The sequence below is a fragment of the Sarcophilus harrisii genome, chromosome 4, assembly GCF_902635505.1.
Source record: "Sarcophilus harrisii chromosome 4, mSarHar1.11, whole genome shotgun sequence".
Taxonomy (NCBI): domain Eukaryota; kingdom Metazoa; phylum Chordata; class Mammalia; order Dasyuromorphia; family Dasyuridae; genus Sarcophilus; species Sarcophilus harrisii.
The window spans coordinates 349,783,477-349,803,103 of record NC_045429.1 but is presented as its reverse complement, the minus strand read 5'-3'; the positions used below and the strand labels follow the sequence as shown (position 1 = coordinate 349,803,103).

General features: G+C 37.5%; 1 protein-coding gene and 1 non-coding gene across 9 annotated transcripts in view; both read left to right on the top strand.

Annotated features, from left to right (window-relative positions):
- Positions 1-19,627, top strand: part of TEX14 (testis expressed 14, intercellular bridge forming factor) — a 141,901-nt gene that overhangs the window by 30,065 nt on the left and 92,209 nt on the right. For all 8 annotated transcript variants that reach the window (XR_004233887.1, XR_004233889.1, XR_004233888.1 and 5 more), the window contains exons 3-4: positions 14,245-14,359; positions 17,109-17,274. Coding sequence is in view for 5 of the 8 variants with exons in the window: in XM_031966493.1 (XP_031822353.1) it covers positions 14,245-14,359; positions 17,109-17,274 (281 nt within the window). In the remaining 3 variants the exon portion in view is untranslated. The remainder of the gene's footprint in view (positions 1-14,244; positions 14,360-17,108; positions 17,275-19,627) is intronic.
- On the top strand, positions 13,026-13,242 carry LOC111720480. Its single transcript, XR_002770155.1, has one exon. It is a non-coding gene; the product is annotated as a small nucleolar RNA U3 (small nucleolar RNA).

Below are 19,627 nucleotides of genomic sequence, written 5' to 3'. Positions count from 1 at the left end.
TACAGATAGAACTGAGTTCCAGGTGGTCATAGGAAGCAGAGGTTATAAAAACAAAAATGATGTAATTACATAGTGTAATCTTCATCAGGTCATCTCCGGACTGGATTTTTTTTTTTTTTTAAACTGGGAGTTGATATGAATCCATCTAAGTCTGTTTTCTGGCATAGCAAGGGAAATTCTGGATTCAGTATGGAACTTCATTCTGCAAATACTACAAGAAACTTCTGATACGTCCAGCTTAAGGAATGCTCAGTTTTATCTCATTCTTAGATTAGTCTACCCTCTTCTGGATAGTTAAGGAGCTTGAGAAAAATAAGATGTCTAATAAAGTCATTAACCATTCCATTTTCACATTTGTTTATTTTGTTTGGAGTACCAAACCTGTAGCCCCAAATTACACATGACCAGAAAACAATTTAAATGAGAATGAAAGCAATCTATTTTGGTGCTTTTCTTTTTGATTTCCCAGAGTTCATAATATTTCCTCTGTAGAGTCATGGGGAAAATCTTTCCAACAAAGTTTTAAGTATGGCTTTGACATAGCTAATGTAGCAAATGATGTGGTACTAGGTGATGTGCTTTAGGAGAAGCACCAAATGTGGGGATTCAGTCATGTGAGTAATTCACAATGGCCATTCTCTTTGGCAAAAGGTAGATTTATTTAGGGGAAGAGGTTACAATCAAAATGAAGAAATAAAATAGATACTGGGAATGATAAATATGAAAGAGTTGGGAGACCATAGAAAGGGGTTTTAATAATCAATGATAAGTTCCTTAGTGAAACTCACAGTTACTCAGAGAAAGGGAACACCCCATAAAGTTGGGATTTAGCACCTTAAAAGGAGTGGGGTCTGAGAGGAGAAACACTAGAAAGCATAGTGAGGTTGTGAGAGACACCATGTGGCATGGGGGAGGGGTGAGGGAAAAAACAAAATGAGACAGAGTGTCCTGGTGGACTGACCCAAGTAGGAATAGCAAATATGGCATGGAGCATAAGTAGAATTATAGGGAAAACTTGACCTCAGGTGTTTATCATAACTTGGATTTCTGTTTGGATTACCTTCACAGAGGATGGGATCAGGGAGCTAAACTTGATTTCTATCTCAGCTTTCTTCCTGCATGCCCCGAACAGTTTTATCAATACTCCAGGTTCTCTATTCCACCACACCCACCATTCAGGACCTCTTCAGCTTGTGTCTAGGATGGTTCCTCAAAGGGATTGTAGAAGAGAAAAAATACTCCTACTCTTATATTTAGGTCCAAATCTGTTAAAAACAATTTTATTGTACTTAACAATCTATGTCCAAGACATTTCTAGGAGAAAGAAATATCTAAATTGACATTGACTCGTGATGCTCTCTTACAACTCTTTCCCCAAAGACAATTTTAGAGAGTTTGAATATGGAAAAGACTGTAATATATTAAAATGCAGTTGGGGGTAACTTCCAAGATAGTCATTACTCTGTTCCTTCCTTGGCCACATCTCTTAAGGGTTCTTTTCTGTGATAATTATATCAACTCTGAATTTTAAAAGAGAAGTTCTCCCCAGGTGGATCATGGAGTCAGTCACTCAATGGGGAGGAAGTCCCATCATATTAACTGGGGTTAAGTTTTATTATCACTCTCATTCCATTTCTTCTTTTTTTAAATGAACAGCTTTTTATTTACAAGATTTATGCATGGGTAATTTTTCAGCATTGAAAATTGCCAAACCTTTTGTTGCAATTTTTCCCCTCCTTCCCCCCACTCCCTCCCCCAGATGGCAGGTTGACCAATACATGTTAAATATGTTAAAGTATAAATTAAATACAATATTAGTATACATGTCCAAACAGTTATTTTGCTGTTCAAAAAGAATTGGACTTTGAAATAGTGTACAATTAGCCTGTGAAGGAAATCAAAAATGCAGGCAGACAAAGGTAGAGGGATTGGGAATTCTATGTAGTGGTTCATAGTCATCTCCCAGAAGTCTTTTGCTGGGTGTAGCAGGTTCAATTCATTATTGCTCTATTGGAGCCGATTTGGTTCATCTCATTGCTGAGGATGGCCAGGTCCATCAGAATTGATCATCATATAGTATTGTTGTTGAAGTGTATAATGATCTCCTGGTCCTGCTCATTTCACTCAGCATCATTTCATGTAAATTTCTCCAGGCCTTTCTGAAATCTTCCTGCTGGTCATTTCTTACAGAACAATAATATTCCATAATATTCATATAGCACAATTTACCCAACCATTTTCCAATTGATGGGCATCCACTCAGTTTCCAATTTCTGGCCACTACAAAGAGGGCTGCCACAAACATTCATGCACATACAGGTCCCTTTCCCTTCTTTAAAATCTCTTTGGAGTAACACTGCTGTATCAAAGGATATGTACAGTTTGATAACTTTTTGAGCATAGTTCCTAATTGCTCTTCAGAATAGCTGGATGCATTCACAATTCCACCAACAGTGTATCAGTGTCCCAGTTTTCCCACATCCCCTCCAACATTCAGCATTATCTTTTCCTGTCATCCTAGCCAATGTGACTCTCATTCCATTTCAAAAGAAGGCTGTAGCCTTTGTTATTCTTTTTTAAAGAGAAATGTCTGGAAAGAAAAGTCTGGAAAGACTGATGGAATGTTTTTTCAAAATTTCTAGAGAAACTTTTAAAAATGAATTTTTACTGTTTCCATGTGATTAACATCTTTCCAGAAAAGTTGTAGACAAACTGTTGATAATCTTCCATCACAAGAGATATTTAAAATCTAAAAGACTTATATAGCCCACTTAATAAAGACATAAAATGTAATAAAATAACTGATTTATAGCAACAATACCTTAAATAAAGGCAAAGCCGCTTAGATGAACTGTTGTATCTGTTTCATTTCATCTCTGATCTGAATTATTTTCTTAGCCAGAAAACCTGGATGGCTTGGCAGATGAGCACAGGCTTGGTATGTGGTCAGGTATTAGACCCCCTTACCCAAATTGACTACTCAGAGACATCTTCAGATACAAAGAAGAAGCATTTATTCAATTCTTGTAAGGAGAGGCCCAAGCACACCTGAGCAGACCCAGAACCTCTCAGCTCTCATCTCTCAGCATTGTGCCTGGCCTAGCGAATTGGAAATATTGCATTTGGTTAAATAGCAAAAGACCCAAGTCTTTTCATTGAATGGATTGAAAAGGAAGTAACCATTATTAACCAATGGTCAGCAATGTTATCTTTTTCCTGTGAGTCACATAACTTCTGGAGCTTAAACCTAGAGTCTGACCTTTACTGTCCTACAGACCTTTAGGCTTAGGGCCTGATCCACTCTGTCTGAGAAATCTTCACCTGCTCCCATTCATTCCCTCCTCTTTTTCATACATTTGAAGATTTCTCACCCCAATCCTTATATATATTTCTTCCACTGGGGCATCTTTGTTACCTAGGCCTGCAGGCTCATCCCTCTCTTCAGTATTAACTGTAATCTATCCTCTCTCATTGAGAATCAACACCCGAACATCTGTGGAAGCTTTTAGGAGCCACTTTAGCTACTCCTGAACTTAGCTAAATCTTGAACTATTCTAATGATTAAGCACATAAGCAAGCAGGTGAATAGGATTTTGCTACTTAAAGCAATTAGCAGGAATCGGAGACTGCTTCTACAAACTCCCACTATCTTGGAAACTCGGTCATCACAGACCAACAGGTTGGCATCTGGCAGCCAGTTATCCATAGAACTCCAGCATTATGGAGGCCTCAGGACCATTGTCACATCCTTCCCTACTCAAGCAGTCCAGACCCAGATTCATTTGGTACCAAGGGACAAAGGTCTCATCTACTGGAGCTGCTTCAGGCTAATAAGGGGCATAGAGCTGGCCATGCCCAGTGGGGGGTCGTCCTGACTGAGAGAGGAGACAAGTGACTTGTTGACAGCATCAGCAGCATCCGGTGTTGAATGTCAGAATCAGATATCAAGTGATTTCAGGTTGACCAAATAGTTGGAATTTCATGGCTTACAGTCTGGAAGAAACAACTCTCACAAGTAGATTAAAATACAAGAACCAAATATGAGCAAAAGAAAAAGAATAAACACAAGTGGAGTTCATATGGAGGTTTCTAGGAACACTAAGAAGGAACCCCATCCAGAGGAAGACTTGGGGGAGGGAGGGGGAAGATGAGGCTATCATGAATGCTTCTCATCCAAACAGCTTTTTCTCTGATAAATACCAAAGAATGTTTTCTCCAAATTGCTGCTTTTGTTTCCTCATAAGAATAGGGACAATGGGTAGAACATTGTGGCCTTAAATGAGTATGATCTCCTTTAGCAAACACTTTAGAGCCTTTTCAGTCTTACAAGGGAAGGCTTTTACCCAATTAGTACAGGTTTTAACAAAACCAAAAGCAGGCCCTGCAAGGGGGCATATATATAGGCCTTTTTTAACAATCCTTTCAGAATTTATTTGCCTGGCAGCTGTATGAGGGAATGCAGGAGTCAGGAGTTGGGGGATTGAAGGTACCACGATCAGGGGCAAACAGGTGCCACACACGGGCAGCTGAATCTGCCTGTTTCCTTTGGCCTAAAGTGAATTCCCCTTCTGATGTCCTTTACAAGACATGATAGAAACCTTTCTAGGTCCATGGACAGCTTGCAGTAATTGTTCCCCTGCATATTTGATAGGGGATTGTTTGACTGTCAAAAGTCCCCTTTCTCTCCATATAGCCCCATGATCATGTAAAACATGAAAAAACATATTTGAAGTCAGTATAAATATTAATTCTCATTTCTTTCTCCAATTCTAAAGCTCTAATACAGGCAAAAATGCTCCAAAGCATATTGGGGGAATTGGTGCCAGAGTCTCCAACTACTGGTCCAGGATGAGCTTAAGAGCATTTTCAATTAGAAGGGCTATATGGCAGTAGCTCTAAGGCAGGAAGTTCACCCCCAAAACACCAAGTTTCTTTGAGAAGTAAGCAAGAGGTCTTGGATAGGGTTCCAAAGATCCTAGTAGAGTCGAAATCCCTAAGACCTGGTCCTGCCTTCCATCAATGTACAGTGTAAAAAATGTACAGTGGCTAAGGCCAGGCAAGAGATTAGCTTACCTTTCAGGGTTTTAACAAACTGATAAGACAGTGTGGGCCTTTAGACAAAAAAACAAAACAACCACCCCCTCCAAAAAAAACTTCATAGCCCTGGGTGGGGGAGGGATGGCTAGAAGTTTATGGTTTGTATGGTTGCAGTCAGAGAAGTCTCCTGGATGTATTGTAGATCAAGATACCTAGCCCATACTGCCCATGTTCATTGGTGGGGGTTGTGTTCCTCTGGATTTACCCCATCAAGGGAAAAAAGAAATTGTGAGTTTTTATGCAATGGTATGTAAAAGAAAGCATCTTTAAGATCTAGAGTAGAGAACTTGTCTTGGGATACTTATCTTGGGCTCATGGCTTCTACTGACCATTTACTCTGATTATAGAAATTTGCTATAAGAAGAAAAAACTGGAGCATAATTATAATAGCATCAAAACAGGTTCTTCATGGAGCAGCTAGGTGGCACAATGGATAGAGTACCAACCTTGAAATCAGGAGGACCTGAATTCAAATGTGATCTTAGACACTTAACACTTCCCAGCTGTGTGACCCTGGGCAAGTCACTTAACCCCAATTGCCTCAGCAAAAAGCAAAGCAAAACAAACAAACAAATAAAAAAACAGGTCCTTCAGGCTTCAATCTGAAAGCACATACATGTTAGGATAAAGCATCCTTAGATTTGTTTGACAGCCTATTGTGCAGTAATATTTAGCCAGACTCAGAAATAATCAGATGGAAAACAAAGAACTGGGAAAATGAGTCAGAAAGAACCTATTCTAAGCAGAGGCTAATATCGTCTTGCTGACTCTTGTCCAGATATGTCATCCATCTAAACATTTCAAAGAGAAAGAAATTTCTCTTGAAATAGGGGACTACTGATTTAATTATCAGGCAATCAAATTCAGAGCTCAAAAGGATATCAATTACAATCCAAAGAGATTTTATCACTTATACCAGCTTCCACTAATCAGGGACTTCAGATCTATGTAAAAACAAAAAAAACTTACAAATTATTGTGCATGATCTATTGAGTGTGCCTGCAAAACAGTCAGAACTAGTGCAGGGATATCTGCTGTAGGGACCTCAAGAAAGCTACAGATCATATTTGTTATCATATTCATTAAACAAGGAGACCATTATGCACTTAAATATTATATAATTTTAAATAACAAATAATATTAAATATTGAATGATTTGCTGAAGACAGATGGAGACCTTGGTAGAAATAATCGTTTTCAGAGAACTTGCAGTTCTAACAAACTTCTTAAAAAGTTTCTTGCATTGCTAAGCAGTGGAATCTTTGATACAGCATCAACATTATCTCAATATTGATATTGTATGTTGTTCACATCTAAAAACCCATATAAAGTTACAAATATGAAGCAATTAAATCCAATACAGAAGTTAACACTCATATAGCATTTGTTTTATGCTAAGCACTTTTGCAATATTGAAATGACCAACTGCCAAACTTCCCAATCATTGCTCTCAAAAATTAGCTAACTTTTTCTATAGCCCCAGCTTGGCCAGAGCAGAAGTCTACAGAAAAAAAAAAAGTCAGACCTTCTTTCTCCTCCTCTCTTTTTTTTTTTTTTAAAACAAAATCTAGCTCATAGAACAGACCTGACACAGACATTGTGCATAAAGATACAAATATAGTCAAAAATTACATGGAAGAGGACCAAACCTTCCCACACACAGCAGAAATATCTCATTAAGTGCACTATTGCTCTGAAAATTTGGTTTGGACTGCTTCCCTTCTCCCTCTGGGGAGAGCAGCTTCAATCTCATGGCTTGAGATCCTGTACTACACAGAGCCGACTTCTCAACTCAGATCTCCACTGATCCAGCAGTCATCCACAGCACCCTGCTCTGTGCTGTTTAACAGGACTTGCTTCTGGCTTATTAGGTGTCAACTCCTTCACCAGCCCTAATTCCAGGGTCCCCTTCTACCTAAGGAGAGCCCAAGGGTATAGACCAGTACCCTGGGGAGAGAGAGCAGAAGAGACTGCTCCTTCCCCTTCTCCCCTGGATTACAGGCACAAGTTACCTGACAGGCCACTTCACTTGCCCTTGGTCTTCTGCTTTTTGAGACTTGTGCTCCTGTTTGTATTTGGATTCCTCTCTTCAGGTCCATACTTCACAGAGTGGGAGGCTGAGGATCTGATCTCAAGGATAGTCAGAGAAAACCCAACCTGGCACCTGCCTTGAATCAAAACTCTAGCCATCTCTCTGAGAAGTCATAGCTCCCAGAATGAGCCCCTATAACTGTGTTAGACTCCCTTCTCCAAATTGACTACTCCAAGACATCTTCAGATACAAAGAGGAAGTATTTATTCTGCCCTTGCAAGGAGAGGCCCAAGCATATCAACTGCGCAGACTCAGAGCTTGAGCTCCCATCTCCCAGCATGTGCCTGGCCTAGCTAGCTGGAAATGTTGCATTTACTTAAATAGCAAAAGACCCAAGTCTTTTCATTGGACTGGAAAGGAAGTAACCATTATTGACCAATGGTCAGCAATGTTGTCTACTTCCTATGAGTCAGGGAACTTGCTGGAGCTTAAACAACTAGAGTCTGACCTTTCCTGTCCTACAGACTTCTAGGTGTAGGGCCTGACCTAATCCATCACATAGACTGATAAATTTTCACCTGGTCCCATTTATTGGGTTTCTTAGTCCTTTCTGCTGAAGCATCCTCCTGTTTCTCTGAGAAGTGACATGTTTCTTTGAGAAATAGTAAAAGTAAGGAATTAATGACCAAAGAAGAACTAGAGATCATTACTGATCACAAAATAGAAAATTCTGATTATACTAAACTGAAAAGTTTTTGTACAAACAAAACTAATGCAGACAAGATTAGAAGGGAAGCAATAAACTGGGAAAATATTTTTACAGTCAAAGGTTCTGATAAAGGACTCATTTCCAAAATATATAGAGAATTGACACTAATAAGAAATCAAGCCATTCTCCAATTGATAAATAGTCAAAGGATATGAACAGGCAATTTTCAGATGAAGAAATTGAAACTATTTCTAGCCATGTGAAAAGATGCTCCAAGTCATTATTAATCAGAGAAATGCAAATTAAGACAACTCTGAGATACCACTACACACCTGTCAGATTGGCTAGAATGACAGGGAAAGATAATACGAAATGTTGGAGGGGATGTGGGAAAACAGGGACTAGTGTCCTTACAATACATTGTTGGTGGAATTGTGAATACATCCAACCATTCTGGAGAGTAATTTGGAATTATGCTCAAAAAGTTATCAAACTGTGCATACCCTTTGATCCAGCAGTGTTACTACTGGGCTTATATCCCAAAGAGATCATAAAGAAGGGAAAGGGACCTGTATGTGCACGAATGTTTGTGGCAGCCCTTTTTGTAGTGGCTAGAAACTGGAAACTGAGTGGATGTCCATCAGTTGGAGAATGGCTGAATAAATTGTGGTATATGAATATTATGGAATATTATTGTTCAGTAAGAAATGACCAACAGGATGATTTCAGAAAGTCCTGGAGAGACTTATATGAACCTGATGCTGAGTGAAACAAGCAGGGCCAGGAGATCATTATATACTTCAACAACAATACTATATGATGACCAATTCTGATGGACTTGGCCATCCTCAGCAATGAGATGAACCAAATCAGTTCCAGTGGAGCAGTAACGAACTGAACCAGCTACACCCAGTGAAAGAACTCTGGGAGATGACTAAAAATCATTACATTGAATTCCCAATCCCTATATTTTTGCCCACCTGCATTTTTGATTCCCTTCACAGGCTAATTATATACTATTTCAGAGTCCGATTCTTTTTGTACAGCAAAATAATGGTCTGGTCATGTATAATTATTGTGTAGCTAATTTATATTTTAATATATTTAACATCTACTGGTCATCCTGCCATCTGGGGGAGGGGGTGGGGGGAAGGAGAGGAAAAATTGGAACAAGAGGTTTGGCAATTGTCAATGCTGTAAAGTTACCCATACATATAACCTGTAAATAAAAGGCTATTAAAATTAAAAAGAGAGAGAGAGAGAGACAGACAGACAGACAGACAGACAGACATAGACACAAAGACAAATAGTAAAAGTAGGGAGAAGCATTTCCTTTTTGGCTTTTGGCTCCCACTCAGAAATCCCTATCTTCTCAAACCTATGAAGCGAGAACATCTTTTTGCTTCTTCAATGCTGAAACAGCCCACAGGAAATCAAGTTTGACCCCTTTGGTCTGCCTAGTTCTAGCCAAATAAGGAAAGATTCAAAAATATAATAGCTTGTAAAACTTTATGTGAAACTATAAAGACTTTAACCACTTCTCTCACGACACCCCTATCTAGTTACTAAGACAATAAATCCATTTCTCAGAATGGGTATTCTGTCCAGAAAGAAAAATAAAGCTGAAAAGGTAGCCAGGGACTTGAGAGAGCCAGGCTTTCCTAGACAATCACATGTATTCAGGCATGTGCTATAACTTTGGGGGGCTTGGGAATCTTCTACTACCTTAATGAAAAGTCAAGGGAGAGATGTCCCAAACTCTGCAGGACCACAAAGTGCCAAAGATTCTGCCTGGGGACATGCAAGGACTAATCATGGGGCCCATCTTCTATGTTACTCCTGAGCCAGCCTTACTATATTTGCCCTCTTAGGTACCATGAGGAGTTTTGGAGATATCTTTGTAATCCCATCAGCTCAAGACTCCATTGGCATTTTCTCCCAATATTATGGGCCATTCACTAGCACCCCAGTTCCATTTAACCACTTTAAAACAATTAGCTTTTACAGAGGGAATTGTATTTCCCCTAATATATCAAAAGAATACTCTTCCCTATAACACCTCAATCCTTAGGAGCTAATAGTCTCAAAACCTAGCTCAGTTCTTATATTGATCCCACCAAGTTCATGTCCAGATGCAACATGACTGATAGATGAGTCCTAGCCTAAGCTTCTGTTGCTTTGCATCAAGAAGGTCACTCAAGAAGATTTTTCTTTACCCTTGGGGGCTCCTAGACTGGCAACAAAACTCACCATGGATTCTTGATTTCTAAATTCCTATGACTGTCTCTCCTAATCTTTAAAAGTTCACAAAGCCAGAGACTCCACTCCCTTCACCTAAAATGGAAAAGAACAAAGGTAGAAGCCAAAGTCTAAGGTCTTTTCACAGTCACCTAATCTCAGAGGGCAGAAGGCCCCATTGTCTTTCATTGGATGTAGTGAGCAAAGGAGTCACTACCTGAGAGCAGCTGATGGTAAAATGGCCAAAAAGCCTAAGCCAGATCAGACTTTTTTTGAAGGCCTCTGAAGCTAAACAGCCTTCTATTCAAGCAAAACAGAGTACAGAATATCCAATCATACAACAATCTCCTAGAAGCAGGATTCCTAACTTCATTCACAGAGAGAAATGCCAATATGTCATATGACCTGTACAAAATCCTCATTGCATTTCTCTGATTAAAAAAACTCTATTGCCCCAATAGTTAAAGGATGAAGTTTAAACTCATTTAATTCATTTATATCCTTATCCTACAATATACTTTCAACTTTATATAAACAATATAGAACAACTACTATTTGGTTTCAGAGGAGTTAGAGAACTTGTCCGCTTCCTATCATTCAGCAAAACCTAATTTTTGCCAGACATTGTACTTGGCACTAGGACCTTTTGGCACATGAGCCACTAGTTGTGGGCTTTGTATACAAATCTAGACCTATGTGAGAGTGATCTTTAAAGAGAAAAATCAAGCTCTTTCCCCCCAGTTCTTTGGCTCTACCCATCTTGGATTTTTAGGGAAAATAACTTAAAGCTTAGTTCTGACTCATGTCTAACTAAGATCTCCCCAGAAACAGGGAGAAAAAGGGTTCCATGGATGTAGTGTAACAATAGCTTTCTGTTGGGTTCCAAGGCAGTCCCAACAGACTTTGGACAGAAAACACCATCTGTATCCAGAAAGAGAACTATGGAGATTGAATGTAAATCAACACATGCTATGTTCACTTTTTTTTTCTTTCAAGTGGTTTTTGTTCCGATTTTTCTCTTCCAACATGATTCAGGAAGAAATGGGCATTAAAAAAAACTAATATACATGTGTAACCAGAAAAATAAAACATTTAAAAAAAGATAGTAACTTATAATTACTGTTATATAAAATATCAAAACATGAAGCTAAATAGTTATTTTCCATTTACCTCACAGGGACTGCTGTTCAACAAAATTTGCTGCATTATCCTTAATCATAGACTCTTAGCAATAAGTAGCATACATGGCCTTATAAAAGGATAAACATGTCATAGGACAGGACCAAGTTCAAGACGTAGTTGTGGAGTTTATCTAGCCAGAGTCAATAGAAAAGTGGGAGAAAAGTCCTGATTCACACTCATGCTTTCACTAGTCCCCTGAAAACCTAGAGTTTGAAGCTATCTTGGAGGTCCAATCACTTCCTTTTAAGATGAGGAAACCATGGAGTTTGTAAGGTCCTCAGAGGGGTGTCAGAGAGGTTATTTGAAATCCATGTAATAGGATGATAGATGATAATGGAAGGGACCTCCCGAGGCAATCTAGTCTGCCATACTTATTTTACAGATGAGGAAACTGACATCTAGGGGGTTTGTGATGTGTCTAGGGTAACTTCAGTGCCAGAAGTGATATTTGAACCTAGCAGGTCCTCTGATTCTAGAATCAGTTTACTCTACCCTTCACTCACACCACATGACTTACTTTTTGTCCATAAACACACCAAGCCCTTTGCTAGAGAAACAATATTTAAAAGATTTTTTTTTTTTCACCATCTGATTCTCATTCAGGATTCCCTCTCTTCTTAGCAAGGTGCTGGCACATAGTAGGTACTATGTAAATGTTTATTTCCTCCTTCCCTTCCATCTTTCTAAAGCTTAATCATCCTTTCAGATCTTATTTAAGGCTTTCTTCCTCAGGGAAGCTCTTTTTGACCATTTCATAGCATCCCCGTGGCACTAATGCAAATACTTTCTATGGAATTTATATTTACTTACCTTGGTCGATGTAACTTCTCTTACATTGTAAGCTTCTCGAGGAGCTGCACTTTGTCACTTTGTATTCCTTCTTCTAGCATGGTGAGTTGCCCGTAGCTCTGTCATCTCAGTTATGTTTTTTATTTATCTTGGGATGTGAGTATAGTCAAAGTATTTCCTTGATGTCTCAAGATCAAAGCACTGAAAAAAAGTAATCATACAGTAGTCTTGTTTTTGTTGAGTCGTTTCAATTGTGTCTGACTTCACGGCACCATTTAGGGTTTTTTTTGGCAAAAATGGTGGAATGATTTGCCATTTTCATTTGCCATTTTCTCCTACTGGGTATTGTAATAGACTCTAAAATACACGAGGACCATAAGGGACACCTAATGTGACTGAGGCAGTGTCCTGTTATTTGTTTTTTACATTAAAAGTGAAAATAAAAATGGGTCTTGATCATAATCCATTAGGTTTAGAAAGGACTTTACTTAATAAAGTAGGTGTTAATTTTGCCTCTTTGAGGATTGAGCGCATAAGACACTTGCTTTAGACCCCTCTGGGAAGAGCCCAGCCAGTGTAGGTTTTCCTACGTGTGCAGGTGCCCTCGGAGACGGGTCTCGACCGTATTTCAGAACTTGATCAGATGATACAGATCTACTGGGGAAGTAGGTGTCTTTTTAGAGTCACTCCAGGACCAGCCTCTGTCCGGGCGACTGAGTGTTAGGGACGGGAGGAAGGAAGCTGCAGCACGTGATTGGCTGTCCGGAGGCAGTATGCTAATTAGCACTCATGAAGCTTTCAGTGTTGGGGACCACTTTTGGTCAGGGGAACAGCTACTTGGGGTTTGTGCCTTCTTGTGAGTGTCGGAGAAGCTGCCTAACGTCGACTGGGGTGGGAGTCGGGGTTCCGTGGAAAAGTAGCCGTAAGCTAACAGAGTGCGGGATCATCTGTGGCGGGCACGTCAGAGTAGTGTTCTTTAAGACTATACTTTCAGGGATCATTTCTATAGTATGTGACTAGAGAATTGTGGCTGAAAGTGTAGCACGGAGGTAACCACGAGGAGGAGCTGGAGCGTTCCCTTCTGAGCGTGAAGCTGGCTTGTGGTGCTGCTTCTCAGCAGCTGTCACTTGCCATTGATGATCGTTCTTCCCTTCCTTCGGGTTGGGTGAGAGGAAGGGAACGCAGGCTGAGTGGCCCTCATTGATTTTGTTTTAAAGAACAGCATTTTACAGTTTCGTTTAGTTATTGCCTGCGAATTCATTTTGCTTGCTCCTAGGTAAAAGGCTTTGGCTTCTATGAAAAATATTATTTTGGCTCTAAAATGAAGGATATACTTGTCAAATAAGGTAAATTATTTAATAATAGATTCAATAAATATGTTGTAATACCATGATGCTATAGGATATGGTGTCGATTCTGAAAACTTGTCAAGACTTGAGGCTTGCGTAAACTCACGTGAAGTGAGCAGAACTTAACAATTTATACAGTAACAATATTGTAAAGATTATCAACTCTGAAACACCAAAATGACCAACCATAATTTCCTGATAAGGAAACTGAAAATGAAACATGCCATTCAATTCTAGAAAGAGAACTGATGGACAGACTTTTTTCTTCTATTTCTCTCTTGAAGCATGGCTAATGCAGAAATTTATTTTGCATGTTTATGCATATTTGTAATGGGTTTTCTCCTTGCCTTCTCAGTAAGTGAAAGAGAAAAGGAGGGAATGTGGAACTAAAAACAAAATAAAGTTGAATTTTTAAAAAATGTTCTAACCATGAATTACAAAGTTGGTAATTTGGATTTTTATCCTCTGGGGCTGATTTTCAGCAAATCTTCAATGTGAAGTATTAGGACATTGCTTCCTTCCTTGTCTTTTTTTTTTTTTTTTTTTTTTCTTCCTCTTAAGCTTTTTAAAAAATGTTTTTAACGATTTCATTTTAATTAATGTAAGACATTATACAGAAAAAAAATTCTTGATGGAAATTAACACGTTTTACATGTTAAATTCAACTGGATTCTTGTTTACTTCTGTTAAACTTTTGGCTAACATGATGAAGAAAGTTATGAAAATGAATAAAACATTAATCCCAGTTTACACATGATGAGATTGATATAAAACTTTAAAATTATGCTTGAATAGCAAAGAACAATTCATGAAATTTGTTTTCAGTCATTTTTTCATTTACTTTGCAGGAATTTATGTTGACACTGTAAATTCCCTGGGTCAGACAGCACTTTTCACTGCAGCATTGTTAGGTCTTCCTAAATTAGTTGATGTCCTGGTAGATTATGGATCAGACCCAAATCAGTAAGTATCTTGCAATTATGATGCAAAAGATTGTATGTCTTAGATCTTTGGAACATCATGTTAGAAAATAATAATCTTGACTGGTAGAAACTAATTTGAATTATGAAATATTTGTTATGAAGTACTTTTACAGAATTCCCACCAAAACTTTGTAAGATGTCCTTCTAGTTCTCCTTAAACTGAATAGATAAGATATTTGTAATTAACATGAGCATTTGCACTTTTTTTTTAATCAATATATTAAAATCCATTTAAAAACAAGTTCTATAACCCAGTTCAGAGAAAATGTAAAAGTCAGTGTTTAGAACCAACAATTTAGTACAATAATTCCTTCTTGGATTCTTTTTTGGAATTCATTTTTTAATAAAACATCAATTCTTCATTCTTTAGGATTAATGAGCTTTGAGAGCAAAATTCAAATCCTTAACTCTTAAGCCTGACTAGATTTTTTTTTCTCCCAGCAGTAGGTTGGATGAGGTATTTATACTTATTTTTGTGACAGTAGTTCAAAAATTCCTAAAATCAAAGGGGCCTCCAGAACATTATTTATTATATTAAACATGTAATATTAATTTGTCTTAGTATAGGACCTGGATTACAGAGAATATAGGATTTTGGAGGAACTGGAGATTAGCTAATGCAGTCCCTGCCTTTTGTTTAGAAGAGAAAGCTATACTAAGCAATATTGTTGTTAGTATAGATATTGTAAAGTTGTATGATAAAGATGATTTTTAAAGTAGTGGTCTTTGAAGTAAAGTTATAAAAGGTTGTAAAAATTATGTGATTCCTCTGTTGGAGGGAAGGGAAGATAGCTCTAATTGCATTTGTGCCTCAATAGATAATTATACAACTTATTTACAATAAAACTTCATTTACACTTCACTCATTTTTTGCCAGTACTCCCGTTTTACCACTTCCAGCATGTGGGTAAGCTCGCAACACTCTCCTTGAACAATGATAACTTATCAAGGTTCTCAAAACATCCCTACTATATAGGTGCCATTGGGAAAATTCTCCCCTCTCATTGCCAATATAACCTGGAAATCACTTGGTGACTGGCAAATGAAACTTTAAAAAATAGGCTCAGACCCCAGCTCCTCCAGCTTGCATTTTTGTGTTGTGTTGGACACAGTGGAAGTGAGCCTCAAGCATTGTGCCTGTATAAGAGCTAGAGAGGTTTCAGAACCATGTCGTCTAACCCTAATTTTACAATATGGGAAACTGAGGCTCAAAGAGGTGAAGTGTGTGACATAAACAGGGCCGGCATTTGTAACTGCTCATATGGAGTTCTATAGGCTTGAGGAGATGTTGCTCAAACATGTCTTTGTATCTCCTTTAACTCTTGTAGACATGAGTTGTGAGACCGACATGTCATTGCCACTGTGTATCAAAGGCAGAATATGAATCTAGTTCTTCTTAGTTTTAGAACCAGCAGTCTACTTGTTAGGTGTCACTGCTTTTTAAAATAATTTATAAATAAATATACATATATTGGGGATTTGCATTTAAAAGTTTTTAAGTTCAATAGATGACAAAAAAAGTGTGGAGGCCCATGATCTAGACTAAACCAGTGTTCCCCAAATCTGTTTTTTCATTATCTACATAATTTGAATTTTTGTATGTAAGTGATATAGTTTCACTCTAAATTACTTAATATGAAGTTATTTATCTTTGAATATAATATGTTCATATATATATATATATATATATATGTACACATATACACAGAATATACACACATACACACACACACGTACGTATGTATACATTCTCCAGTTAGACTGGGTCTTTAAAATCAGGGACTGTTGCACTTTTGCTTTGTATCTCTCAGTATCTCCCATTGTACCGGTCACATAGTAAGCACTTAGTGAATACTTGTTGAATTAAAAATACTTGTTACACGTGGCAAACTATTTTACAGAAGTAAGCTTAATTTCATCTCTTTTGTCCCTAGATTTCTTGGTATCCAAGGGATGACCCATACTACCAGGCCTTTCAGAACCAGGCAGTAGGGCAGGCACAATGGATAGAATACTGGATCTAAAGTCCTTAATATCTGAGTTCACATTTGGCCTTAGACACTAGATATGTAATCTTGAGCAAGTCATTTAACCCTGTTTGCCTAAGTTTCTTTATTTGTAAAATGAGCTGCAATAAAAGGAAAGGCAAACTACCCTATTATGTTTGCCAAGAAAATCCCAAATGGGATCATGAGGGGTTGGAGAGGACTGAAATGAGTGAACAACAATAAAATGCAGTAGTTGAGTTTAAATCATATCTGTCATTTACAAGCTGTGGGACCCTTGGGCAAGTCACTTCTCTGAGGCTCAGGCCCTAAATTTCTAAGTAATGGAGAAAAGAGAAGAGGGTGACAAACTGCCAACATGACAGTTATCTTACAACCCTAAATGTGTGTGTTTGTTGTTGGGATTTTTTTCAACCACATTAGTTATCAGAATAATAAAATGAGGTCTACCACAGAGGTGTGGTACAGAATAACTTGATTCAAAGGACACCTCCTAAAGAATTCATAGCCCTGAGTTCTGGTTGCAGCCCTGCCATTAACATGCTATGTGACTGACTTGGGTGTAAAGGGCCTCTATTTTTTAAGCTTTCTGTAATTGTGGGTTTTAGAGACTTGGAGAACTAGGCAACAGTATTCAGAGGCTCTTCCCATCTGCTTTTTGTTGTGGGGAAAAGAGTTTCCACTTGCTATTTATGGTCTAACATTTAGTCTAATGTTCCTTAGTCGCTGCTTTGATGGAAGTACCCCTGTTCATGCAGCAGCATTTTCAGGCAATCAGTGGATCCTCAGCAAACTATTGGATGCAGGTGGTGACCTGAGACTCCATGATGAAGATGGGAAAAAACCTCAGAGCTGGGCATTGTCTGCAGGGAAGGAGAGAAGCACTGCGGTAAGGCTGTGCCCCAAAATGAAGTTGCTTGCATTCTAAGAAGCTTGATTAAATTTTCAATTTAATTTCAAAACTGTTTAGGGTTTTGATTCAGAAAAAATGGAGTTTAAAACAGATCATTGCAATATCATTTCTCATTATCTGTAATACAACTCTAGCTTAGTAGAGGAAGCTAGGTAGCACAGTAAATAGTATTAGATTTGCATTCAGGAAGACATGAATTCAAATCCTGTCTTAGAAATTTACTTAGCTGTGTGATCCTAGGCAAGTCACTTATCCACACTCAATTTCAGTTTCCTAATCTGAAAAAAAAAAAAAGAAAAAAGAATAACTCCTACTATATAGGGTTGTAAGGATCAAATTATTTTATGTATGTAAATGATACATAATTATACATAAATTTGAGTGTATAGTGCTTTGCATTCCTTAAAGCATCATATAATGGCTACATGCTAATTTTTAAAATTACATTTTTATCTTTTTCAGTTAGTAAAAATCCATATTCTCATTTTGCCATTCTAACTGTACATATCTCTTCTCTCTTATAAACATGAATGGTCAAACAAATGAAATTTTTGCATTGGAAAATATTTATCTCATTTTGCACTAAGTCCTTAACCACCACTTTGTCAGGATATAAATAGCATGATTCATCTTTAGTTCATTGGAATCTTGGTTGATCACTATGCTGATAAGAATTTCTAATTTTTTCAAAGTTGTTTCTTTACCATATTGATGTCATTGTATTACATGTTCTGATTCTGTTCCTTCATTTATAACATAAAAGTTTTCTCTGTACTATGTTCTTCACTTCTTACAACATTATGGAATTCGATCACCTCACTCAATGTGTTGTAACTGTTTCATACAGTAATAAATTTATGAGCATCCCTTCAGATTAACTTTCTTTGCTACCTCAAAAAATCTATAAATATTTTTGTGCATCTTTAATTTCTTTTACTTAGGATTAATCCCTCCTTTAATTTATCATCACTCTAATTTCCTCCCATATCTTTTCCCTTTACCTCTTATTTCCCTGTTGAGTGAAATGTATGTCTATTCTCTCTCTCTCTCTCTGTGTGTGTGTGTGTGTGTGTGTGTGTGTGTGTGTGTGTATTCTTTCTACTTTTGACAAGTTTAGATGAGTTAAGTTCCATATCAGTTCCTTCCCTCATTCCTTCCTCCATATTTGTATATTGTAGATGTCTACTTGCTACACCTTGATTATATGAAATAATTCCTAACCCTCCTTTCCCTTATCTCATGTCTCACTGTATTCCTCTTCTTTTTCCATTCTTCTCTTAAGATCATCAAGACATAACAGACCTTCCCCCCCCAAAAAAAAGATCAAAGAAAGAAGAAAAAGGACTTTTAAGTAGCAAAGGATTGGAAAGTAGGGTGATATCCACCAATTACTGAATGGCTGAACAAATTATAGTATATCAGGATGATAGAACATTGTGTTGTAAGAACTAATGAAGAAGATGGTTTCAGAAAAACTTGGAAAAACTTGTATGAACAGATGTAAAGTAAAGTGAACAGAACTAGAACAGGCTATATATATATCACCGATATTAACAATATTTTAAAGATAATCAATTCTGAAAGATTTAGTAACTTTGATCACGTCAGAACTAAAACAGGCTACACATCAACAATAAAATGTTTTAAAGGTAATCGGTTCTGAAAGACTTAGCAACTTTGATCACATTTTTCTTTTTCTTTCTTTCCTCCCTCTCTCCCTTCTTTTTTCTTTTCTTCCTTTTTTCCATGGCTAATGTTACAAAATGTTTTGCATCATTGTGCATATTTATAATGAGTTCTGTTTTTCTTAACTTCCTCAGTGGCTGGTGAAGGATAGGGAGGGAATTTAGAATTGACAGGAAAAAGATGTAATAGAACCACTTCCCAGTCTTGTCTAATTGATTCTTTCTAGGACCTCGGATGATGATAGGATTCAGAGGGGACAAATGTATTAGAGATAGAGCCTTATATAAGCAGTTTATTCTTATTCATTCCATTATATTCATGTTGCCATTTTTATGTTCTTGTTTTTTTTTTCTTTTCTAATTTCAGCTCTATTCAGCTTTTAATTGAAGCTCCAGCTTTATCTTCAGAAATTCTTAGAAGTCTTCTGTTCGTTAACTAGCAACTTTTTCCCCATAAAGTATTACACTCATTTTTTGCTGAGCAAATTATTTTTTAGTTGTAAGCCTATAGTTTAGGGTTTTTTTTGGGAAATTTTTAATAACTTTAAAATACATGCAGATAGTTTTCAACATTAACCTTTATAAAACCTATATCCTTGATTTTTCTACCTTAATTTCCCTCCACCTCTTCCCCTAGACAGCAA